This window comes from Talpa europaea (assembly GCF_964194135.1).
Source record: "Talpa europaea genome assembly, chromosome: 4".
NCBI lineage: Eukaryota > Metazoa > Chordata > Mammalia > Eulipotyphla > Talpidae > Talpa > Talpa europaea.
Window position 1 is genome coordinate 92,629,427 of NC_140070.1, and position 27,071 is coordinate 92,656,497.

General features: G+C 41.7%; 2 protein-coding genes across 2 annotated transcripts in view; one reads left to right on the top strand and one right to left on the bottom strand.

Moving 5' to 3' along the window:
- Positions 1 to 16,110: 16,110 nt before the first annotated feature.
- RETNLB (resistin like beta) lies at positions 16,111 to 18,220 on the bottom strand (the record flags this gene model as incomplete). The annotated part of the gene is made up of 3 exons (XM_084232649.1): positions 16,111 to 16,241; positions 16,821 to 16,898; positions 18,094 to 18,220. The coding sequence occupies 3 exons, from the start codon at positions 18,218 to 18,220 to the stop codon at positions 16,111 to 16,113; spliced, it is 336 nt and encodes a 111-aa protein (XP_084088775.1).
- Positions 18,221 to 22,736: 4,516 nt separating this feature from the next.
- Positions 22,737 to 27,071, top strand: part of TRAT1 (T cell receptor associated transmembrane adaptor 1) — a gene marked incomplete at both ends in the record, with an annotated part of 63,050 nt that continues 58,715 nt past the window's right edge. Inside the window, one exon of the mRNA XM_084232650.1 lies at positions 22,737 to 22,938. Coding sequence (XP_084088776.1) covers positions 22,737 to 22,938 — 202 coding nt within the window. The remainder of the gene's footprint in view (positions 22,939 to 27,071) is intronic.

Consider the following 27,071-nt stretch of genomic DNA (forward strand, 5'->3'; position numbering starts at 1 on the left):
AACAGAACAGGCAGACTGACTGAAATACACTGCTGAGGGGAGCAGTGGGCGAGTCAAGAGAGGTCTGCTGCGCCATGTGGGTAGCTCCCTGGCCAGGGATCGAACTCATGCTGCAGTGGCTGCGGACAGCTTCGTAGGTTGCATCTTAACTCCTTGTGCCACCAGGGAGGCCCCAGAATATGTATTTTGAATGAGCACTCCTGGTGTTCTGAAGCAAACTTAAGTTTGAAAACTACTGGTGTAGAAAGTGACTTTCTCGGGCAGGTCTAGGTTTGAATTTTTAAATTCCATTTCTGGGATGTTATACGATCAAGAATAAATTACTTAAACTTTTCTCAAATTCTCATGTGAAAAAGGGGGGAGGGACTACTTGCCTGATAATTATTGACACTAAATGTGCATTCATTAGTCTTCATTCTCAAAGTAGCAAACCTTCTATTAGCTCTTCAGCCTGTTTGAATTTACTCTCAAAGTGTTTCTCTCTAACTACCCTTATTAAATGAAGTGATCAGAAACTATAACCATTATTCTTTACACTTTCTCATACTCCCAGAATGATGAACGGTTAATTTATTACATAAAATCATCACACCCCTGTAACATTTGCTAGATCCCTTTGAACTACATAATGTAATAATTCTTAATTCTGCCTAGTAAAGTTGCGTAACAATGATCTAGGCAACTAAAAGTTGTACAGATATATAGGAAAGATGCTATCTCCACTTGGGAGACAAGAATCCTGAGGAAATGATTTATCCAAAGTCACACAACTATTGAGTAGAAGGGCCCTGATTCTAATTTACATTCCTGCATCAAAACCAGTATTGGTCCCTCTATGATAACAAATGAAAAAAAGCAAATGAAACTACTTGACTGCTTCTTTGGGTAAATACACAACTGAAACAAGATTAGTCTTATAGGAGGCATTCTAGCTCAGAATAAAGTCAAAATTATACTCTTCTTACTTCCAGGTTGATGGTATTTGATCAATACTTTAAAATGGCAAAGTACAGATGTTACACATTTTTCAGTTTCAAACATCATATTGACATTCACTTAGAGCTTATCTCCAGAGTTGCATCATTTTCTTAAACCATGAAATGTTACAACCACTATAAGGATTCCAATGTCACAATAGCATACTTCTGCAATGTGAATAATTTTTGTCAGTGCACGATCTCAGACCAGAGAAAATAGCAAGCTTCTAGGAAAAGTTTTTGTATGGGCCTTTGACTTTTCTCTTGAAACATTACTATATGGCCAAAGGAAAGACTGATTGTAAGCGGCAGTAATGAATTTGGCATTTAGCCCAAGAAAGACTATTTTAATTGTAAAGGTCTATGACAAAAGCCATTCCTCAGCAGTTAAAGGTGAAACATTTTAATTACAACTTCAATTAAGAAAAGTGGTTTGTTTTAATGAATTATGAACACTTTTACATTATCAGAACATTACAAAATAAACAGGAGTTTGAAACCAGCATATATTCATTGGATGTATTTTTTAAGTAGCTAACCCTCTTACTACCTTTGCCCTTTCTACCCATAGTCAAGAATTGATATGCTCCTTGAAACATGACAACAGTGTAGATAATATATCAAAATTAGGGTCATTATTTATTGAATGCTTGTTACATGAGAATAATTTTTGATTTGGGGTACATCAAGAATAATAGGACAAGATATTGTAGGCCTGAAGGAGCTGTGTCGTAAGTCGAGTTCAAGCATCTCAACTTCCTTGAAGATAACTTGTATTATAGTGAAATATGTCTTCAATGCTAAATGGATCACACAGATAAGTTATATAAGAGTTTGGTTGCTGCAGGCTGGGGCAATGAGATCTTCTCAGTGAAAATGGAAGGATGAAGCTAGATCTTAGTTGATTCTCAATCATATTAAGATGCTACTTAACATCCTTCCCACTTGGAACATATTTCCTTAGATTGCATTGCTGCAGGAGGCCTTGATGCCCCAGCCAGATAAGACAACTGGCAAGCAGCGAAGGTAAAGGGCCTCACACCATGGGGCCGAAGGTAAAGGGCCTCACACTGTGGGGCTGAAGATTCCTTGTGCCTCACACCGTGGGGCTGAAGATCTAACATTCCTTCACTTTTTGTTCTTGGTCATAAAAGGAGAAAAATTTCCCAAAAAGTACATTAGGCTATAAATTATATGTATCAGCAGACTGCAAACAATTGGCACGGAAAATTACCTGTTTAGAAATTAGTTACTACACAATTTGGCCCAATTAACAGTGGGAGACAATTTATTGTACATATCTGACAAGCAATCCAGCATAACAATTATAGTATATCCTTGTTTTGTTTTTTAGAAGTTCCTTTTTATTTAGAAGTTTCTTAGGAAAGTTTTTAAATGAAGTTGACTGTATTAAGAAGTTTGTAGGTAGAAAAAGTTCTGATAGCTGAGCAGCAGCTGGTCTCTGGCTGAAGGCCATGTGAATAAAATAGTCTTTTGATGCTGAGGCTTTAGCTGACAGGGATGCACTGGCGGATATCCACTGTCTTAGATAATTGTCTAGCTGAAATAATAAGTTTTAGTGTTAGGTTTGGTTTTTTATCTATTAACCTTGAAGGCTACTGTCTAGCTGGGACCTGTAGGAGCCAGTAGTCCATGGGAATAAAATACACTAATTGTTTCTGCTTTACACATGACAATGTATTTTTTTTCTGCTTACTAAAGATGAATAAAGACCTGCTGAGTCTCTCGGCAGAAGATACTAGCACCTCACCAAGTGTCAGTGTCTCCTCATTCTACCTCATCCCCTTCCCCTCAGCCCTCTCATCCTTTCAGGAACCCCTGACACGACATTTTGCCAGAGGCTGGTCCCCGGCATTGCATGTTTAACTCTCTCAGTTCTCTGTGTAAATGTGACCTTAAAGTATTTTCCTTGACTGGAATATTGACGATTTTATGCGCAGAAACCTTGTGGAAGCCACCTGATCCATGTGATCGATGTCTCTATTACTAGTAAGGTGATAACACCGCTTGCCACTTGTGGTGCACTAAGGGCACAGCATAGTTATTCAGTATTTCTCACAAACATGCAAAAACAAGTTGTGACAAATCATTAAAAAGCCCACTGTCCATTTAAAAAAAAGTATTCTACTTGACTAGCATAATGAAAATACACCTGAATTTATTATCTGAAATTTTTGTTTACTCTTTAATTTTATTATAAGATTCATAGAAGCAGGAATTTTTTTCATATATAATTATCCACACATAATTAATGAATAATAGAGGGCAGAATCTAGGCAAGACTAAGACCAATAGGAAGTGGTTTGATGAAGCAGGTAATGAGAGTTCAAATGCAGAAGATATCAGAATTCAAGGGAGAAAAAGAATTTCATGTAAGGGTCACAACTGAGAGCAGGAATTTTGGCTGACTTGTTTATCATTGTCCACCCATTACCTAAGAGATCTGGTACAAAGTAGGTACTCAATAAATGTGTGTTGAGTATATGAGCCTTGTGAACCAAGCATAATTTACATAAGAGGACAGATTACCCATTTTTAACAAGGACAGTGGTTCAACAGTAAATAATCCTTAGAAAGTTCTTTTCAGTCATAGCCCACAGATGACTTTCTGCTCTCTAAATGAAAACTTAAGCATTAGTGCAATTTTTATATCACTTATGGACAGTGCATTTAATTGGACTTACCACTATTATAATAATCCCTACTCAGCTGGTAACCCCTGAGCCTTTTCCCGGGCCTGCCAATTTTCCCTCAGCACATTTAATAAAACTTGTTTGGGTTCCTAAAAATAAGACTGTGCAAAGCATAAGTCAAAAGTGTTAAGGCTTCAAAGCAATTGACTTTTCAGGATTTCAATATATGAAATAGACTAAAAATTATGACAAGGATGAAAATGAAACCAAGGTATAATTTATTAAGTTTGATGAAACCTATTTTCCAAAACCATGTTTGGACATTTACTCAGGTTTCTCTCCAACTACTTCTTGATAAGTAGATATCTGCCAGTTGTCTTCTCCCCTCCCGGGCCTACATATAAAATGCCACAAAACTGCCAAAAAACACTGAAGGAAATACAAAGCTGAGTATTTTTCATTCATTGTCAGCATCAGTGCTTCCCAGTCTATACCATAACATCATCCCTGTTTGAATAAGCACAAGTCTGCATTTCTGCCTTGCAGATAGGAAGCAGGCTGACTGTCTTACTTAGTTCCCTGAATGGTCAAAGTTCATTGAAGGCAGACATTAGGGCAATAAGGTGCAGCCACTGAAGATGAGGCTGCATGCCAACTTATTACAGCTTTCACAAACTTTTACTGAAAACTATTTTGCAAAACTTTACTTCTCAAATTGTGTCAGGTTGTTTGTTTGTTTGTTTGTTTTAATTAAGAAAGGTATGTTGACTATAGCATATTTCAAACTGCAGAAATAAAGGAGAAAAAATAATGTATCACCATAGTTCTAATCCCTAGAGTATTTTCTATTTTAACTTTTATGTGTGTATAATCTTGTTTAAAAATAATTTTTTATTTTATTTATTTTTTTTTATATTTTATTGTTATATTCCCCATACAATTGCAGCCCCCCCATTCTGACCCCAATCCCTCCCCTCCCGCCCCCGCCCCCATAAAAGTGTCTCTGGTTCATAGTTTTTTGTTGATTTTGATTTTCACTTTCTTATATTCATTTTCCTGGTCCCTTATTTAAGTTTTCTAGATTCCTGCTATGAGTCAGACCATCCGGTATTTTTCTTTTTCTTTTTGGCTTATTTCGCTGAGCATGATCCCTTCCAGCGCCATCCATGTTGCTGCAAATTGCATGTGTTTATCTTTTTTGAATGCTGAGTAATATTCCATGGTGTATATGTACCACATCTTCTTGATCCAGTCATCTATTTTTGGGCATTTGGGTTGTTTCCAAAGCTTAGCTATTGTAAACAGTGCTGCTATAAACATAGGGGTGCGGGTGTTCTTTGGAATTGATGTTTCTGTGTCCTTTGGGTAAATACCTAGGAGTGGAATTGCTGGATCATATGGAAGCTCTATGTTTAGTAGGTCCAGAAATCTCCACACAGCTCTCCACAGTGGTTGGACCAGTTTGCACTCCCACCAACAGTGCAGAAGAGTTCCTTTTTCTCCACACCCTCGCCAACATTTGTTGTTGCTAGTTTTTTTTAATATGTGCCATTCTCACTGGTGTAAGATGGTATCTCATGGTAGTTTTGATTTGCATTTCCCTGATGACAAGTGATGTTGAACATTTTTTCATATGCCTGTTGGCCATTTGCGTTTCCTCTTCAGAGAAGTTTCTTTTTAGCTCTTCTGCCCATTTTTTGACTGGATTATTTTCTTTGTTGTTGTTGAGTCTCATCAGCTCTTTGCAGATTTTTGTGATCAGTCCTTTATCATTAGTGTTGTGTGCAAAAATGTTCTCCCAGTTGGTGGGGTTTCTCTTTGTTTTTGTTATTGTCTCTTTTGCTGTGCAGAAGCTCTTTAATTTGATGTAGTCCCAGCTGTTTATCTTTGCCTTCACTATCACTGCTTTGGGTGATGTGTCTGTAAAGATGTCTTTGATGTGCAAATCACGTAGTGTTTCGCCTATATTTCCTTCTATATATTTTATGGTTTCAGGTCTTATGTCTAGTTCTTTAATCCATTTTGAGTTGATTTTTGTGTATGGTGTGAGGTAGTGGTCAAGCTTCATTCTTTTGCATGTAGCGACCCAGTTTTCCCAGCACCATTTATTGAACAAACTTTCTTTGCTCCAATGCATAGTCTTTGCTCCTTTGTCAAAGATTAGTTGACCATAAATCTGTGGGTTTATTTCTGGATTTTCTATTCGATTCCATTGGTCTGTGTGTCTGTTCTTGTTCCAATACCATGCAGTTTTGATGATTATGGCTTTGTAGTATAGTTTGAAGTCTGGGAGTGTGATGCCTCCATTCCCTTCTTTTTTTTTCAGGAGAGCTTTGGCTATTCGGGGTTTTTTGTGATTCCATATGAATTTCATCAATAATTGTTCTATTTCTTTGAAGAATGACATTGAAATTTTGATTGGAATAGCATTGAATCTGTATATTGCTTTTGGAAGGATGGCCATTTTAATAATGTTTATTCTTCCAATCCATGAGCAGGGGATGTCTCTCCATTTCTTTGTGTCTTCTTCTATTTCTTTTAACAGTGTTTTATAGTTTTCTTTGTATAGGTCCTTTACCTCTTTTGTTAGATTTATTCCCAAATATTTGATTTTTTTTGTTTCAATAACAAAAGGGATGGTTTTTTTATAAAAATAATTTTTTATTTAATATAAAATATCACTGTGTGAAAACTATAGCACTAATAAAAGAATTTAAAGATTATTCTTAATCCTTTGCTCATGTACACATGCCAAGCAACTTTTCAGGCCTCCAATGGATACTCTTGGCTGTCCTGCAAATTTAACTCAACTCTGACACTATCTATCTGGGTAGCATCAGATCCCACAGGTTAAGGACTTGAGACTTTTCCATAACTTCAGATGCCAAACACAACTGCAGTATATGGCCTGATCTTCTAACCAACTGACTATAAGTCAGATGGTGGTTTTTTTGATGTCACCAAGTTGGCAACAGAGGTGCTTTCCTTCCTTGTTTTCCTTCCAAGAGAAAATTAAAAATTATCCAGGCACAGAGCACCACGAAGAATCCTTCAGCATGGTGGTGAAATGGAAGCACCTTCAGCATATCTGAGCCCAGCAGACTGCTGCAGAGGGAATGCAGCAGAGAGACATGCATCGCTGCGATGAAAGGTATAAGGGAAGAAACTCAGGGAGGTAGCAGTCTGGAGGCAGAGATGGTCAAGTTGCTAGCCAAGGGTTCTGGGGAGGGGAGAGCAGTGAAGGTTGGAGGCACATAACTTTGGCTCAAATTAAGCCCAAAGGGGAGGAGCTCAGGTGCTTCAGATGGTCTGGAACCTCAGGAAGAGGACAACAGAGAAATCACTCTACACCATGCTCCTTCCTGGATGGCAGGGGACCTGTGCTGGTGCCGTGAAATGCACTAACAGCAGGTAGATTGCTGAGTCCCAGATAATGGGACCCCAGAGTGGGGGATTAACAGTGGTGCCATAAACAAACCCCAGACAGTTTCTGAACAGTGACTGGCCCCCTCTGGGTGCCTCCACTACCCTGATTTTATCCTACACACCTACAGCAAGAATCAATAAAATCAAAGTTACAGTGCCACCTACTGGAAAAGTAAAATATAGGTAGCTCAAGTCTAAGCTACTGATCCAGATTTCCCATGGGCAGGCAGAAACAGACAATACCTGGGCACGTGAGGTCTCAAGATAATGTGGCATCCCAAGAAGAGAATGACAGACTCTCCAGGAACCAACCCCATCGATGTGGAAGAGTATATCTTTGTAACAAATAAAGATTTCAAAAACTATCATTGAAATAACCTTAAAGGGCCTCCCTGGTGGCGCAAAGGGTTAAGACGCAAACTATGAAGCTCTCTGCAACACGAGTTCGAGTCCCTGGCCGGCCAGGGAGCTAACCCACATGGCACAGGAGACCTCTCCTGACTTGCCCGCTGCTCCCCTCAGCAGTGTATTTCAGTCAAGCTGTCTGTTCTGTTCCCCATTCTGTCTCTGGTGAATCCTCTCACCCACCCCCACACCTCTGGCCTGTACTCCAGCTCTTGTATGCATAAATAAATAAAACCTTTTAAAAAAAAATAAACTTTAAGAGGTCAGTCTGCTCAGTCTCTGCTGCCAGCCACCCCTCTACTAGAGCTCTGGCTCAGCTGTAGGCCTGTGTTCCTCCACAGGAGGGAGCAAGGAAGCTGGGTGGGCAGCAACTGATAGGGGCTGCAGGGACAGAAGGATGGGGTCCTGCTCACTCAATGGCAGCAGTGGGCCACCTGGTGGCAGTCATGTCCCAAGATCATTTCCACTGGCTGCACCTAGAACACACACATTTTCACCAGGACTTGGAATTCCTAGAGAAACTACCTGGTTGTGGCCTCCAGTGACTCCACCCTGAGGATTCTGGACCATATGGAGGACTGGCTGTCCTACACACTCCGTGGGCATCATGGCCCAACCATCACTGTTGCCTTCTCAAGAACAGGATAGTATTTTGCATCTGGAGATTCTGATGAATATGTGATGGTGTGGAAGAGTAACTTGAGGCTGTCAGTTATGGAGAAATCATAAAAGCACAGAGGCCCTGAGCCACTAGGCATCTGATGCCCAAGCTCCACTGGGAACCTGCCAGAAGAGGATTTCCCTAAGCCACCAGCAGCAGGAGTCAGGCAACCCAGCCCCAGGAGCCCACTAGGAAGCCCCAGACAATAGGAGGCCCCAGACAAGGAAGCTGGAGCACACGGTGTGCCAGCTGGACATCCTTACTCAGTTAGTGTCCATCCAAAGCAGTTGTGGACACTGACAGAAGACAAGCAATGTCTGCACAACCAGCAGTTAATCGTGCAGAGAATGACATCGTGATCAGGCAGCAAGAATCATGATCTTGCTCTATTTTGTCCAGGAATTTGTTGTGGGACTTGGGTAAATAAAGGGGATTCAGCTCTGTGGGAACCATACACATACACAGGCACTCACAAGACAAGAAATAACAAGTGTGGGGCCTCCCCGGTGGCGCAGCGGTTGAGCGCTGGGTTGCGAAGCTGCCCACAGCTTCTGCAGCACCGGTTCGATCCCGGCTGCTCCCCGGCCACAGGAGGAGGTTCCACATGGCACGCAGACCCCTCCTGCCACCCGCTGCTCCCCTCAGCAGTGTACTTCGGTCCTTCTGCCTGCTCTGTTCCCTGCTCTGGCCCTGGTGAATTCTCTCACCCTCCCGCGCTTCTGACTGTACCCAGTGCTTGTATAAATAAATAAATAAATAAACAAACAAACAAAAAAAGAGTTCTCCTTTAAAAAAAAAAAGAAATAACAAGTGTTAGAGAGGGCGTGGAGAGAAAGGAGGCTCTGTACACAGTTCATGGATGTGAATTGTTGCAGCCGTATGGAAAGCAGTATGGAGAGTTTTCAAAAAATTAAAAATCCATATAAAGCAGTTTTCCCACTTCTGGGTATTTATCTCAAAAAATACAAAAACAGTAATTTGAAGTTCTGAACCTTCCTATTTAATACAGAATTATCTACAACAACCAAGAACTGAAAACAACCTAAATGCTCATTGACAGATGATTGGATAAAAGAAGATGTGGTATACATGGAATATTATTCAGCTATGAAAAAAAAAGCATGAAACCTTGTGTAGGGTAAGGAAAAAAGTGTCAGGCTTTTCTGCCCTCCCGCCATTAGGATGGATTATGGAAACTTGTGGTCCTGCATGCATGCCTGATGGCGGGCACCTGGAGTAGGGTGTGGGCATATGTAGATGGGATTCACCTGGGCTAAGACTGGGCTTTTAAGCGCGGCATCACGGGGATGCCAGAAGAAGCCGAGAAAGAAGCAGAGAAGTCGATAGCAGAGAAGCAGAGAGAACGCCGGAGAGCCCAGATAGAGTGAGAATTGGTTGGGAGGCCTACCAGCCTCCAGGCCCCCCAGTACCTCTGCCTGCCATGTGCCTGGTAAATCTAAATGAAAGATCTGCAAAAGCCACTGAGGACTCTGACTCCTCCTTTACCCGGTCTGCTGGATCAGAAAACCTGCTCAGTGTCCATTCCTGCCTCTACACCTTGCCAGTTGCAAAACTATGGATGGACCTGAAAGTATTATGCTTAGTGAAATAAGTTACGAGAGAAATATCATATGGTCTCATTCATATGTGTGTGGCACATAAACTAATGAACTAAAAATAAACTTTCAGACTGAAGACCAAATTAGTGGTTATCAAAAAGAAGGGCAAAGCAGATGAGTGTTGTTTAAACAGGGTCAATTGTATGGTGAAGTACAGAACTGGACCTCTGCTGATGAACTTTCTGTAGTATATACAGATCTTAATTGATAACTATGCATACCTGAAACTTCCACAATGCTATAATGTAAGGTTATTTCAGTAATTTTTAAAACTAGAAAAAGCCAAGCATAATACATGCAATAATTGGAGTGAATTTCAAAATAATTATACTGATTGAAGGAAGTCAGAGTAAGAAACAACATTATTGTAGGATTCCATTTGTATAAAAATCTAGGAAATGCAAACTTATCTATATTGGCAGAGCTGATTAATGGTTACTGGGGGAGGGTGGGAGAGGATGATGTTATTACAAAGAAGCACAAATTTATATTTGGGATGGCAGAGATCTTCACAATCTTCATTGTGGTAAAGGTTTCATAAGCATGTGCAAAATTCATCACACTGTAAACTCTTTATATAGTTTGTGTGTCAATTATATTTAAGTTTTTATTTTTAAAAGAGCGGCAAACCTCACACAGCAGTGCAGTCTTTCTATACTAAGTCAAAGGAGCAGTAACACAAAGACAAAAGTTCCAACCAGGATCCCACCGGCTGGGAGGCTCTAGGTGTCTCTGGTTTTCATTTTCATTTCCCCAGAAGCTTCAAGTCTGACCCTTTCCTCACCTTTCATTCTGATGTTACCCACAGGTTGACTCAGGAAAAGGCACCACCCTATCTCTACCTATCACTCCTGAAACTATGTTTCCAAATCTCCTGTTTCCTGATGCCACAGCAGCGGGACCTCAGAGCAACACAACTGCACAGCTCTGAAGTGGGACGAGAGCCATTTAGCAGCTACACAACCTTTGGCCAAGCACTAAACCACTCTAAACAGCCATTTTATCCATTTAAAAATGTTAAACATTTCCTACCTGACGGTTGTCCTGTAGGTATGCACAAAAGAATGAAGTGATGCCTGGCATGAGGCGCTGAGAAGGAAGCCTCTCCTCTCTGGTGATGTTTGAAGCCCCCTTGTTAAGCCAGTGATTCTGCGCTCTCTGTCATCCTACTCCAGCTTGCAGGACACTAGCTGAAGCCTCAGGTGCATGCTGTAAATGAAGTCTAAAACTAGTGGGTGTCCAACCTGGCTACACATTAGAATCACCTGGGGAACAGCGACCAAAAAAAACTTGATGCCAGGGCCCACCTCCTAGAGGTTTTAATTGAATTAATTGAGTCATGGCACAGCTGGGTCTTGGAATAGTTGAAACTTACCCAGGCGATTAAACATCACATGGGGCCAAGGTTGTGAAACACTATTGTAAAAGCTGCTGAAATCTTAATATGCATTGAATCACTGGGGATCTTGTTAAAATTCAGATTGATTCCATAGGTCTGAGATTCTGCATTTCTAAGAAGCTCCCAGAAGATGCTGGTGCTATTAGTCCCGGGATAACACTGAGGGAAAAGGCTAAACCCCAGAGGATCATCAGAATCAGTGAGTGATTTTCTGAAGCTGAGGATGCCTGATTTCTGCCCGAGATGGGGCACCGCCCACTGCCCTTTTATAGAGAGCCAGATAGGTCAGATGCAGTTCCCTCTTGGAGAGCCCTGGGTCTAGTCTGACGGTTTACTTATGAAGAAACTAGCCCCAGCGGGTATGTGACCTCTGCTCTGATGTAACTTTTCTCCTAGGAAAGTTCATTAGTGAAGGAAAACGATTTCAACAGAACATTTTCTGGCATGTAGGTCCCCAGTGCTGACTGGGGACTGCAGTTGGCTCGCGTGAATTGAGCGTGATGCTTTCATTAACACAGCTCAGAACCCAGCCGAGGAGTACTCGCGTGATGAATAGGGTCCTGGGTTCTACTTGAAGCATTATCACATAATATATCAGTTTTATGTCAAATGAACTGATGGTTTTATGGCTTTTCCATTCAATTTGATAGGCCCCTTGTCATGGGCTCTTTTTAATATGACTAGAGGGCATTTTTTGGTGGTTGATGACATAGTGATTTATAAAACCCACTTCATGCATCAGCCACACATATGTAAATCAGAAACATTTCTTTCTGGGAAAAATTATCAATGCCATCCTGTGATAAATAGGTGCATATTCAATGGGCAGGCATTCATCAAGACACAGATTTGCATTCACTTTTCTATATATCATATAACCAAGCAATTAGCACAATAGCTGGAAAATAGGCTTATAATGCTGGGTCCTTCCAGATGGAGGATGTGCAGCTACTGAGCTCAGTGCCATGTGACCATTACTGCGCTGAAGCAGGTGGCTGGGAACTCAGCTGAAGTTACCAGAGCATTAGGTTGGAGGTGGAACAGAAGCATTTTTTAAATCTATACGTTGCAGGATTGTTATGTAACTTAATATTCTCAACAGTCTTTAGTTGTGAGAACCTGCTGTGAGATAGGAAGTATTATCTACATCTTAAGGATAAGAAAACTTAAGTGAAAAGACTTCTCTAAAATTTGAGGTCCAGTCAGTCTGATCTCACCAGGCTCTTTCTGCTCCTCTACAATGTTGGCAGAAACCAGGAGCAGCATTTGCAGGTCAGCTGAAGTGAATTTTGTCACTGTGATACCAACTTTGCTGAGACCAGACTTCAGCCCTCAGCAAGTTGTACCTGCCATCTGCTTTCTGCGCCTGGCCTCGAAGACAGAGGAATGATATCAGAAGAGCTATCAATAGAGCATGAGGGAGGGAGAGAGGGAGGGAGGAAGGAAGGAAGAAAAGAAGGAAGGGAGTCTGATGGATGACATCAAATCAGTTAACATACTTAACTGCTTGTATGTAATAAGGCCCCAAATAAATTGCAACTTCCTAAAACAGAAATATGCCACATGCACTTGAAAGAAACATATTTTATTTCCTAAATATTTGTGATATTTGTTGGAGGGAGAATTACAACATTTTCCCCACAGAGTTTTTAAGATATTATATTGTAGGGTAAGGTAAAAAGTATCAGGTTTTACTGCCCTCCCACCATTGGGATAGATGACGGAAACCTGTGGTCCCGAATGCATGCCTGATGGCGGGCACCTGGAGTAGGGTGTGGGCCTATGTAGGTGAGATTCATCTGGGCTGAGACTGGGCTTTTAGGGGTGGCGTCGCGGGGTCACCAGCAGAAACCGAGAAAGAAGCAGAGGAGCCGAGAGAGAAGCAGAGCCATGAAAAGAGCAGAGAGAACGTGAGAAGGCCGGAGAGCCCAGAGTGAAGACTTGCTGGGGCAGGTCTTGTACCTGGTAATCCCAAACCAGAAAAACAATAACCAAAAAATTTCCTGTCTCTGGCACCCTCACTGAAGCCAGATAAAACACCTGGAGCTGATAGAGTGGTCAGAGCTTCCTCAGCAGCCTTGATTATTAATGTTAATTCCAGGATCTCTGCCATCGACGGGGCCCTAGCAGATAAATCATACCATTATTCTTCAGCCCTCGAGCTCAGGTATAAGTCTCTCTCAAGGGGAGTTTAGATTTATAGGTGATGTAATTTAGAATTCTAGGCTCATAAGTTAATGCTTCAGAAACGTCTTCTTTATCTTTTCTGGAATGATAAATGGAGAGATCCCTGGCACTGCTCCTCAACTCCTTGCTTGATCTCCTTGCTTTTCATGAAGGCCTTATTCTGCCAGATTCACTACTGTTCGCAGCTGAAAAGGCAGTGGTGTGGTGTAGACAAGAAAGAGATTAATGGCAATAGCGGAGCAATGTTTTTGAAGCTGTATCTTTGGAGAGATGAATACTACTTTACAGCACTCACTTTATGCTGGGCCCTGAACTAGTACTTTGGGAAATGACATTCTAAGTATATTCTAATTACATAAGTAAAGCCAATATTTATGTAATGTTTTACATATCTGTTTAATCCTACACCATCCTTATGAGGAATACATTACTGCCATCCCATTTTCCAGATGTGGAGATGGGAGTGAGAGAGTATCTCATTGTGGTTTTATTTGCATTTCCCTGGTAAGTGATGATGACCATTTTTTCATCTGTCTGCGGGCCATCTGTCTGTCTTGTTTGGAGAAGTGTCTACATAACAGCTCTTCTGCTCATTTTGTGATTGGGTTATTTATTTTCATTTTGTTGAATGGTATGAGTTCTTTGTATATCTTAGACATCATATCCATGTCAGAGGTATGAGGTGCAGATGTTTTCTCCCATTCAATAGTGTCTTTTCATTTTAATCTTAGTTTTTTTGCAGAAGATTTTTGGTTTGATGTAGTCCAATTTATTTTTGTTTTGTTTTGTTGGAGGCCAGTACGTAAAGACATTGAAGCCAATTCATAGAGTGTTTTGCCTATGTTTTCCTCTATGTATTTTATGGTTTCCAGTCTTACAACCAAGTCTTTAAACCATGTTGAGTTAATTTTTGTGTATGGTGTGAGAGAATGGCTTAGTTTCATTATTCTGCACATGACTGCCCAGTTTTCCTAGCAGCAATGGAAGAGAGGAAATTTAGGGGTTAGGGAGAATAAAGAAGGAAGAGAGAGAGAAAAGAAACCACAGATCCTTTTTTTTAAAGATTTATTTATTTATGCATATTAAGAACTGGGGTACAGCCAGAGGTGTGTGGGGTGAGAGGATTCACCAGGGACAGAGTGGGGAACAGAACAGGCAAACTGACTGAAATATACTGCTGAAGGGAGCAGCAGGCAAGTCAGAGAGGTCTGCTGGCTGAGGATCAAACTCATGCTGCAGAGGCTGCGGATAGCTTCAGAGGTTGCGTCTTAACCCCCTGTGCCACCAGGGAGGCCCAAAACCTCAGATCCTTAAGTAGTCCCATTAGGAGTGAAGGATGGCGTGGAAATTATGGGTGCTGAACAATATTGAGAAATAACTGTGTGGGGAGACATGTAACTATTTGAAAACACAGAGTGGGGAGGAGGCTATAGTTTATAGGCACACTAAGAATGCAGCTGTGCCCAGGGCAAAGTGAGCAAGGAACAGAAAGGAGCTCAGAAGTATTATCAGTGCAGGGGTTCAATGATAACAGTGTTATTGTTAATATTATTACCCTAATGCAGGGTTTCAATGATAATAATTGGGATTTTATTTTACACGCAATGAAAAGTCACTAGAATGTGTAATTAGGACAGGAAAGCAATGTGATTTGGTTTATATTTTAAATGACTCACTCTAACTGCCATAAATTGGAGTATTTAGTTATTACTAATTAACAGTATAAAATTGAACAAAACTTCTATAACACATTTTGATATATAATTAATAAGCACAAATGGTATATTTTGGAAACGTTATGTCTCAAGTTCGAGAGATGGAGTGCTTTTTTTCCTCCAAGTAGTATCTATTCCATGAGTGAATAATCCTGGAGGTAAATTAGACCAACTATATTCCTATATTTCACTTTTCATAGCTATAAGTTTTGAGATACCTACTTCTCCATAATTAAGTAGATGGGAAGGAAAAATTTATATTGTAGTAATATAATTTAATATGTTTGAATTCCTTTCGAGTTATTTATTTAAAGTCACACTGCAATTTATTATCACAATATTTTTGGTGGCCTATGAATTGATAGCTGTAGTAAATCCTCCTTTAATATGGAGAAGGTCAAAAACTGGCAGCCTCCCAGCTTGCCGCTTAGTCACTGAGCTTCTCAACATTGGCATCTACATTTTGAATCATTCCTTTGACATTCTGCGTATTTTTACACCCCAGGAGGATCAACCAAGGTTAAGCTTCAGTGTTATGGAAGAGAGAAGTAATGGCAAATTCATCACCTCCATCAAAACAGATACCCAGCACATGAACTTAGGAAAAAGCATATGTACTAGTCAAATATTTAAAAGTTGATTTTTAAAAACTGGCTTTGCCTGCCTACACCTTGGGCAGTCTGCCTGCACCTGTTTAGAGCTATTCTTGGTGAGCTCCATAAGGGTCTATGTGTTCTTTCCTGTCTCTTTATCTCTAGTGCCAAGTAAAATGCTTGACAGTTATTATCCTTTTGTTAAATAATGATCCAACTAGAGCCTCAATCTTGCTTTACCCATTTTTCATATTTTTTTGCAATCTTGCTGAGATGGAGCAATTAGGATGCTGGAAACATTTATTTTATGACTGGAGGAGTCCTAAACCAGGGTCTGTCACACCAAAAGTGTAAATACAGAGAAATGCAAAATTGTCTTTATTACCGAAGGAGCAGGGCTGTGATCAATGACAGGAGCAGTTGAGTCAGGCTTCCTGGCCATCAAGGTCCCACAGCTGGGTTCTCAATCGCCCCTCAGACCAGATGACAGCAGCGGGCGGAGGTCCAGTCCATCCCATTGCACTGGCAGTGGCATGTGGTGCCGTGATGGCGGATATCCCAGGAGCCGCAGCCATAGCCACAAGCACAGCTGGTGGCAACTGTTCCTGTAGGGCACGCGAGACAGACCCCAGAGCCTCAGAGGAGCGAGAGCCAGCAGTAGCCCATTTTGGTCCTGGTATAGCCCAGGGGAAGATCCAGGTGGGCCTAAAACTAATTCAACTTGGAGGACCCTCTTTAAGAGTAAAAACAAATATGAAATTTACTCAAACAGAAGTAGGTACAGGGCTGTGGAAGAAACCCAGGAAAATAAAAGGCCTCGGAGACTATTTCTCCTCAGATTCATGATAGCTTTGCCTCTGAGCTGGCACCCACCCCCAAAAATCGGGGGATATATCGGGAAAAGGAGATGAAGAAGAGGAGGGGTGGTAGGTGACATAACCATAGCGGGACAGCTGAGGACAGAACTGATACATGAGGTCATGAAAGGAATGCAGGAAGGGGAGAAACCCGTTTCCTTAGCAATAGTCTTAAGGAAAATGAGAATGAGCAAGGATCTGGCTCCGTAAGACCGAACCCCAGGCTAACCCCAGGCTAACCCAAATGTGAGACCCAAAAGCTGTGGGTGCTGGGGGAGGGGCAGGACGGCCTGGGCTGTACCCACCATTTCTCCTGGAGTTACTCACCTGTGGGGCAGGTAGACAGTCTGCCTGAGTTCTTGACACTGATACATGAGATCCTTTTTGGACGGGGAATTTTGGACTCTGAGGCAGAGAGAAGAATAGATACTGCACTTGATCTCTGTCTCCGTAATCCCCTTCCAAATCTGCTCCTACCCCAGAGCTGTCACTTTTGTCCATAGCCAACTACTCACTAGTTTTTACTGTTTAGTTTCCTCACTTATAAAATGAAAGGAATAGTTGTATTTACCTCATAAATTGGTTGTAATTTTTTCCCAAAGATTTATTTATTTTTATACAAGAGCTGGGGTACAGGCCTGTAGGGTCAGGACTGGACACGGTACAGGTTTTCTGATCCAGCAGACCAGGTAAGGGAGGAGTCAGAGTCCTCAGTGGTTTTTGCAGGTCTTTGGGATTTACCAGGTACACAGCAGGCAAGGGTGCTGGGGAACCAGGAGACTGGCAGGCCTCCCAGCCCCCAGCAAGTCCTCACTCTATCTGGGCTCTCCGGTGATCTCTGCTTCTGCTTCTTTGCTTCTCTCTTGGCTTCTCTTTTGGCTTCTGCTGGCGTCCCCATGATCCCTTCCTTAAAAGCCCAGTCTCAGCCCAGGTGAATCCCATCTACCTATGCCCACCCTCTACTCCAGGTACCCGCCATCAGGCATGCATTCAGGACCTCAGGGTTCCGTCATCTATCCTGATGGCGGGAGGGCAGAAAAGCCTGACATTTTTCCTTACCCTACAGGCCAGAGGCACGGGAGGGTGAGAGGATTCACCAGAGGCAGAGCAAGGAGCAGAACAGGCAGATGATAAAAATACACTGCTGAGGGGAGCAGCGGGCGCGACAGGAGAGGTCTGCTGCACCATGTGCGACCTCACCGGCCAGGATTGAACCCGCACTGCGGAGGTTGCAGCCACCCACACAGCGCGACGCTCAACCCGCTGTGCCACCGGGGAGGCCCAAATTGGTTGTAAATTTAAATGAAGTAATCAATGTAAAGCTTTGCATTATACCTGATTCACAATGAGTATTCAGAAACTATAACTCTCCTCCTCTCCTTGCTCCTTGTTATCCACCTCATTATCATCAGGCAAACCTGAACTTTTAGCCAAGAATCTGAAAAATCATAGCGACTAAAACAAAGCTCTGGGCAGGAAGATTTGATTTGGGTGGACCAGAGGCTGGGAAGATGGAATAGAGGAGAAGCTAGAGCTTAGAAGCAGGAGGGCATAGCAGGGGTCACCCTCCGCTCCTCCCACGCCAACCCCAGTCAGTTACCTAGACCACGGATAGCTGCTGCAATCTTTCTATCCACTATAGAATCCAAAGAATTCTGAGAAGTCCCTGAAATTATCAACTGGAGAAGGGGGATGAGGATGAGGAGGAACGAAGAGGTTGGCTTCATCCTGTAGAAAAGCAGTGTCCTGGGGCTGGAAGAAAAAAATGGAGAGAAGCTGAGAGCTCGGCCCCATTGTGGTTGGAAAGGAATGAAGAAGGAAACATGGGGAGATTTCGGAAGTATCGAGTATCGAGGAGCCTGGATCTCTTTAAGCAGTTTGAAGAAGCAGGGAGAGAGGCTGCAGAGCAGACTTACTTATGAAAATGTCCAAAAAAAAATGTCTGCATGGACTGGCCAGCCAAGGATGTTTTATACCCTGTGGTATTGACATGGGCACCCCCAACACACCCAGACAAACACACTCTCAAAGAACCATGCCAACTGGGGGGTGATCCACGACTGATAAACTTCAGTGTGTCCATAATAAACAACAGCTGCCTTTGTTTTGGCTCTCAGCCAGGGGTGGTCCTCTTGCCCTTCTGTTGTTCCATCTCCTCTCTTCTTGGCAACTTGAAAGGCTACCACGAGGAACTTCTGTGGACTGTTCTGTTACAGATCTCTCGTTTGATTCTTAATCAGGATGAACTGGTGGCTTTGTAGTCTGCTGAATGAGGGCCCTACTTATCACCTGTTTAGACAATCTATCTATTGTCCTTGGCTAATCCCATCTGTGGGAAAGTATAGAAAACCTTACACTAGCTTAAAAAATAAGGAAATTTACTAGTTACTAATCCAAGGCAGGGCATTTGTTGCAGGGTTCTTTTGGAGGGTTAGCAGGGTCCTTATCAGTCTGATCTTGCCCCCATTTTCTCCACAAGGTGGCAGGCATCACATCCTCAGTTCAGACCCTGAGCAGGAAGGAAGGATTGAGGTTAAGGCCATTCTCTTTGGAGACTTTGCCTTTTCATTTGGAAACAAGATTTTCCCCTAGAAACTCAAGCAGATTTCTCCTTAAGTTTCATTGTTCAGTTCTGGGCCACATCACCTCCCTTTCCATCATGTGTGACTGAGAAAGCAACAGATCTTTATTCAAGGTCATTGGACTAGACGTGTCTCAGAATGTAGACGGTAACGCAGAGTCTATATACGATGCTATTCTACCAAGGAGCTGTGGGGCAGCATCTCATAACCAAATACATTAATGTCTGCCTCAAAATGTATGAACAGTCTCAAAACATGGGATAAAAACCATAAATAGCCTAACTCTAAGTCACATCAAGTTGTGCTGCCAAATGAGTTAGTTTCAAATTTAGGGGAATATTTTAGGCTTTTGGGGCATTATAGTCCTGGGAATGGTGAATCAAAGATTGAGAACATATGTATGGCCAAGAGAAGCAGGGCTGTGATAATTCATCTCCAGCACTGGGCACATGGTCACATGACTGAATCCTGGGACTTCAGAGCAATAGGAAGAAGCAGAGACCACCTACTGGAGGCAGTCAGAGGTGGGTAAGCTGCTTCTGCTGTGGCCATTCTCATTGCCCCCTTTTTGATGCCCTTGGATGAACAGCTATGTTTTCTATATAGCTCTCTTAGGCAACATTGAGAATGGGGTTTAGGGATGTAAGCAAAAAGGCAAAGATGCTTCCTTAGTTACCAGATAGAATTTGAAGGGAAGAGTGATAGAGATTATGAAAGAACCCAGGCATGGATAGAGAAGTTGAGTAAATTAAGAATTTGTGGCTTCAAGGACTAAAGAGCTTCTCTGTTGCAATCCCAGCTCTAGTAACATCACAGAGGGCAATGAAGACAAGGGCTCTTCCCTCTCGAGACTGCATTCTAATGTGAGAGATAAATGTGTGATGTGTCAGCTATTGAAAAATACCCTGAAGAAACGAGAGATGAAGGCAAGGCAACTGAGCATGCTCTGTGCTGTTGTACATAATGCAGTGCATCCAGAGAAGGAAGGTATCTCGAAATAGGTGCTTGTGAGCAATGATCTGAAGAAGTACTGGGTGAGCACAGAAAATTCTGGTACAAAAGTTCCAGCTAAGGAGCAACCAAGTGTAAAGAATTTAAGGCTTGGAGATGGTTGTATGCTAAAGGAGCAACAAGAAAAGTGGTGTGACAAGAGTGACTGACATGAGTAAGGGAAAGAGAAGTCCAAAAATAGATCAAAAGCACCACTAGGGCCAGATTATACAGCGCTTATAAGCCAACGTAACGTTTTGGGTTTTATTGTGAATTTGACAGAGATTATTAAAGCATTTTACTCAGGGGTTTGAAATAAGATAACTGATGATTTATGAAGCTTACTAAGATCACTGTTGTGGAAGAGACTGGAGGGAAAACAGGTGAGCAAGGAAGGCAGGCAGCAAGCAGTCTTCGGAGAGTTCTAGGATCTGATGGTTGTCAGGGAAGGAACAGGGATTGGATGGATTCGGTTAATATATAGAAGACTTGCTTTATGGGGTTTACTTATGTGGCTGTAGGAAGAAGAGTAGAGAAAGGTCAATGTCATGTTCTGAACAACTTATTGAAGAGTAATCTATTTGCTATTTCCCCTGGGGGGACATTCTATCATATTTAATCAAGGCCAATTTCGTATGCTTATTAGTCATTGACATGGAGATGTGACATAAGGAATTAGGTGTACATTCTGGGGATGTGAGAGTCAGGGGAAATGTGAGAGTCAGAGATATAAAATTGGAGTGTAAAAAGCACACAGGTGGATGTAATAGCATAGATAATTCAGTAAAGGAAGAGGAAGCAGATTTGGGGCTTTTTTTTTTTTTTGGTTTGTTTTTAGGTAATCAGGCAAAACATGCAATAGGCTGGTAAGTAGATGCCCAAAGGACATTGGTTTAAAGCTATGAAGAGGGACAGGTGAGTTCATTGGGAATGCCAGTGGAAGAGAAGAATCATCTCAGGTGTTAATGAATCTGGGTAATGGCTAATGAACCTGAGTAATTGGTCATCACCTTGAGGCAACACTGGTAGCTTGTGGTGAACACCTTGTGCATTTGACACCTACAGGGGAACATTTTGTTAACTTTCCTGACCTTTGTGTAACAGATATATTTCCAGTAATATTTAATGATCAGTAATAATCATTTCTTGATTCATTTTAAAAGCTATTTTTAAATGATTTTAAAACTATGAAAAAGAACAAATGTCAATTTTAAAGTTATTGTTTAAATTCAGTACATTTTTCTGTGAACTAAAATTTGAACTGAAACAAAAATATTATACCTCTCTATTTGCACATTCTTTGCATTCAAATTTTAAACACAAACCCCATACAGTTTGGCCATATAGAATGATAAAGAATGGTCAAGTTGATGCAATTTGAGTTCTGTTTGTCTTTATGATCACAGGGCAATCGTCATTTATTTAGAATCTCTTGTTTAACTGTAGGAATATGTAGTAGGATAGGAATTACAGACAGAAATGCAATCTTTAATGTTTCTAAACTATAGCGAATTTCCTTTAAAAATGAAGGTGTATATCTGAGGTGGAGTATGTAGGACACTAATCCTACAGGTGCATGAAATAGTCCATTAAGTTATAAGAAGTAACAGCTTCTACTCTTCTTTATTTTTCTTATACTTTAACATCGTCTATCTTATGTATGCTTTAAGTAAATACATCAGTACATTTTTATAGTCTATAAATCACATTTAAAAAAAATACATAGTGCACCAGATACATTAGCAGGAGACCAAGAAAAACCAAGAGACACAGAAAGTTTGTACATCTCTCAAGTACAAGTTTTTAGCCTTGTTTTTGACTAAAGAGAGCTCTCTGATGAGGTATTGAAATGCTACTATTTCATCTTATGTGTTCATTTACTTTAAATAGTACATGAGTCAAGTTGATATTAGATGTGAAAACTGAGCTGCAAATAAAAATTGAAAGGTTGACCCATCCTTAATAGAGATGAGTTGTGTATTTGCTTGGACATAGGGCAAAATGTCCCTCAAAAATAATCTTGGAATCCACTCAAGGGTTACATAGGTACCTAATTAAGACTGCAGAGTTCTGCATAATCAGGCAGGGAAAAAATTAGATCTGTAAAATTTGATGAGTTGATGCTTTCAATTAACTGGAAGACCAGAACAGCTTTTTACTCATCAAGGTTCCCGTCAGCGACAAGAAGAAAAGCTGCTTTCTGGTGGCCAAAAGGCGTATACCAGCATGGCTCGGTGAATTGATTTGTCCAAAGCTGTTTTCCCCTTGGATGCTGGAAATGTCTAATGAAGACAACAGTATGTTCTTGTGTTGTGTGTTTATTGTGGCAGTTCTTGCCTAACAGATTCAGCTGTTGGGAGTGGACCAGGTAGAGTCTGTTTACAGAGAGGCACAGTGGGGAGGGGGGAATGAAGGGAGAGTGTCTGGAGGAGCAAATAGTGGAGGGGAGGTGGAAAGAAAGAGGATGAACATGGGGGAGGCTAGATGTCTGGGCATGTGAACTTTTCTGGAATGCCATGGTGTTTCAGTTGAATTGTTTAAAAGGTCACATCCACTCTGCATTGTCGGATTTACCTTGGCGTCACCTGCATGGCAGCTATGGTGGCTCGGTGCTCTCTTCCCCACTTGTCATTCTGTCTCTCTGTGTCTGTGTGCTGGCTGAAGACACACTATGGAAGACTTCAGAGTCCTGATTCAGGAAGCAGGTGGGTCTCAGGGGAGATTAACAGGAACCCCTGTGAAACAGAACACACTTCTGGAAACTGTTCTATTTGAAGATAGTGCGGTGCCACTCCACCATACCCTAGGAGTGTGTGACCCTCCAGATAATGCTTTTCAGAAAGCTTCTCTGTTTCATGTCCGTGAAATGAGGGGTAGGGAAGGGGTATCCACAATTACTCAAGCAGTTTAGCAAATATTGCCCTTTGGTTACTTCAAGTTAAACTGATCAGGAATAAACTGGGAGACCCAGGATTGGGGAATACCTGGCTGCTTTTTTATTTCACATTACTCTTCAGATTCTTGGGATGCTGAGCTGGTTGCTGGGAGAAGAGGACAATTTATAAAGTGGCCACAGGGTTTCCTGTGAGGAAAAGGATAGAAAGAGACTCCAACACATTCACTTTGAAGTTCAATTTCTTTAGAATCTTGTCTTCAGAATCAGACTTTCAGGGCTGAGAAGATTCACCCTTCAGAGTCAAAATGTAAGGATTGAGGTAGTCCTGACTGAATTCTGCTAACACAAAAGGGCACCAAGATCCCAAATAAGGACTCGTCATGGAGGAGAAAGTTTGAACTGGGTGACCTGGGTGCCACACTAGAGGTTAGAGACGCACAGGTGAAGGCTGGTACTGGAAAAATTTGGACCTGAACTTGGAAGCATTTTTGTGATTTGAGAATAAACACAGCCCGAGACACTCTGGTTTGGGGATTCCTGGTTTTAAGTTGTGCTTTTAGAAAATAATGTCAAGTTTCTAACTGGTTTATTCTTAGCACCGAGACATGTTTAATGCCACAAATGATTTACAAAGTAAAGGTCTCACTGTGGGCACATCATAGTTCATAGTCTGCATAATTAGACACCAGCAAGTGCCTCTTCCTGAGCAGTTGTCTCTTCTCCCTAGCACTGAATGCCTCGCTGATTTTATTGCTTGAGAACAAGAAAAATTTCTTAATTCGCTGTATCTCTGATACCCATACAATGTCTGGCATATGTTACATGTCAGTAGTTGGTGGTTGGCTGACTAAAAAAAATGAATGAATGTTGGCATAAAAAATCACCTTTCTAGTTCTATCCACTTCAACTTAAGTCTCTCTTTCTGTTGAAATATACAATGAGGATTCAGAACTTTATTCCACTTTACAAAGCACAATCACTGAGTTTGGGTTGAAAAGGGCCAATTCTGGCACACTGCAAAGGCAGCAGTGAGTTGTTCAGTCTCTCTGGTTCTCATTACCCCATGTTCTTGTCTAGTTCTACATAATCACCCAGACAACATTAATTCTCCAACCCCCCCTAATCTTTCCCTGGCCATGAACTTAAGCTTTCTTTTTCAACCTCTCTCCACCTTTTTTTCTTGTCCACATATCTTTTTATCTTTCTCTTCCCTCCCCCAATCCCTTATCGCTCTCTTTTTCCGACCTAGTCTCCTTGACCAGGTAGCTACTTTGTTTCATTTCCCTTTAAGGTATGGGGTGTTTCCTTATCGCTTCAGTCTGATCTGGCTGTTGAGTTGTGACTTGCTTTGACTAATGAATACAGCCTAAGTAATGTACACCTTTTGAGATTGAGCAACAAGTTCTACTTTACTCCCTTGAAATGATGCCCTGACACCATCGCGTCAGAATTTGGTTCAGCATATAAACGACAAGAAGTCTCAGGGAGAAGAACCAGGTTTTCCCAACCATTAGCCAGGACCACTGCCAGACACCAGCAAAGGCATCAGGGATCTTTTGGGGCCAGCCATTCCTCTGGGCAATGCATCGATATGAGGGTGCCAGGTGAACCCAGCAGGGGAATGTTCCCATCAACCCACAGCATCAGGGTGGACTGTTGTTCAGACGTAGATCATTGAAACAGTACAAAACACAACAAAGCAAAAACAGATAATTATAAACCAGAGACATACTGCAGGGGAGGAGGAGCAAGAGGGATCAGAAGGAGGGAGGGAGGGGCACAGAGGATGTGGTGATGGTGCACAGGTGCCTTGGGGAAGGAGATTCTATGGGGACTAAATCTGAGGGGGTGGGGGGAAGAAAATATTTTCTAAAAAATGATAAATATTAAAATGAAAAAATGAAAAAAAACGTAGATCATTGAGATAACAATGCAGACACTTATATAAAAAGGAAGTTAGAGTCTGGCTATGGTTGTAAGTCTAAGGTCCAAGGAGCTTGAGAATTTGCCTCAGAAGCTTCTGCCACAAAATAGTTTATGATTTGCAAGAATGACTGGTGAAAAGAGTAAGCAGTGGTCTGTATGGGTGAGCAAGTAGGTAGGTAGCATGTATATTTTTATATGTGTGCCTCTTTTCCTCAATGAAAGTGGAGAATTTCTCCAAAGGATCTGCAAATGAGTCAAAATGGACCTGCAGTTTCCAGCAAAGTTTCCACATTATCCTTCTTGTAAGTGCTGCAGGAGTGTGCCTGGCATCAATCCTGTTTACTTATCCAATAGGAACCTGCAGGGGGGACAGGAGAGGGAGGATTCCATACTATTTTTGAAGATATGCTTAAAGCCTTTATTTGTTGTCTGGGTAATGAGAAACGCCTCAGGAATACTAAACAGAAATGGAAAAAGATCTCCTTTAAGCCTTTCCTCTGAAGTCTACAGGGGAAATTTTCCAAAATACCTTCTCAACACTCTACCCCCTATTGAACTACATGTCATTATAGAAAGGAAAAACTGAAGATGAGCCCAGGAGTCTCTTGTCAGATGTCAACTGAAGTTCAGCACCAGAGTCTTAGCACTACCAGGCCCCCTGGAGATGATCTAAGGCTATTCATCATTCGAAAGACAACCAGCCTAAGGCAACTCAGCCTAAGAGTGAGACAGCTGCTGAAGCTCATCTCAGTCACAAATAAGTGACCTCATCGGCAAAGAGCTGGGAGTAAACCCAGGTCTCTGCTCCTCTGCATTGTACTTTCTATGTGGTACCATTTCTCCAGGCCCAAATGCAACCTCAGAGATGGGATGAGACTTTTGCTAATTATAGGTGCATTTCACATTTCAGTGGGATCATTGACTAAGAAGTTTATGCAGCACAGAAGTCTTAGGCAATACTGTAAATATAATCATAAAGAAAAATTCAAAGTGATTTCTTTCTCTGGTCGCAAGACTGCCTGAGACAACCAGAGAACAGAGGCCACACAGATTGGGCTTTACAGGTTGGTTCTCATTCACAAAACAGTGTCTAAAGCCAGATGTCTCATAATGGATGTTGGATCTTTCCTCTCCTACTGGGTAATTGATGTTTATTATAAAACTAAACAGGAACATGGGGAATATGGGAAAAAGAATTCTGACAACTGCTAGTTTCAATATTCAATTTTTCACAGTGCTTCTTCCCAAAACATACCACTCATGGATGTCACATGCCCTGACATAATCCTCTGTAATCATTCTCCATTACTATTATTTTGTCTCCTTCATGCTGAGTCCTGGCCACGAGACCTGAGCTGAATGTAAGTCTTCAAAGTTGTGTTAGCAAATAGAAGGATGATGCTCACACCTGGCAATTGTGCCATAAATTAGAGTCTAGAAGTTAGTTTTGGTCTGAAAGTCCCTCTTCCCTGCTACACTTTCTTTCTGGAATTAACAATTTCTGGCCCAGAATTATGAAAAGAATTTAAACAACTGGCTCTTTCTGAAGCTTTCTGATACCAGCCAAGACATCTGGGGGGTGACCTCAGCACTCCCCACTGGCACCAAGTTTGGCACAAGGCGCTATGATGTGTCAGCTTTCTTTAGCCCTGACAGCCTTCAATTTCTGTTGGTCTTTTGAATTCTCGTTAATCTCACTCTTCTGCTAATAAGAAGATAGATTATTCTTTCACAAATCTACTAAGGGCCCAGGGTATTTGCGGGTGCTAGCACTCTTTATTGGCAAAAGTCACTATCCAGTTGCCCTTTGTGTGGTCTTGTCTGTGACTAGTGCTAGGGTAGGAGATCTAGGGGATACATAGGCCAAGAGCTGAAAAACCTGCAGGCTGATAACAGGTTTTCTCCATGTTTTCTTCCAAGCCCAAATCATCCTTTCTGTGCTGTTTTTAGCTTCCCCTTCTCTCCTGAAATTGCTGCTCCATTTTACTAAGTTTTGAAGCATTTTTTGTTGACAAGCTATGGCATGCCCCTCATCACTGTACTAAATGTCTTCCACTATTCTTAAATCTCAAAATAACCTTAGATTTTTTCAAATGATAGCATTATGTCCTACTCTCCTGACTGTGAGGTAAGAGATTATCTTCTCAGGATCTCAGTTTTCTCATAACTAAAGTGGGGAAATAA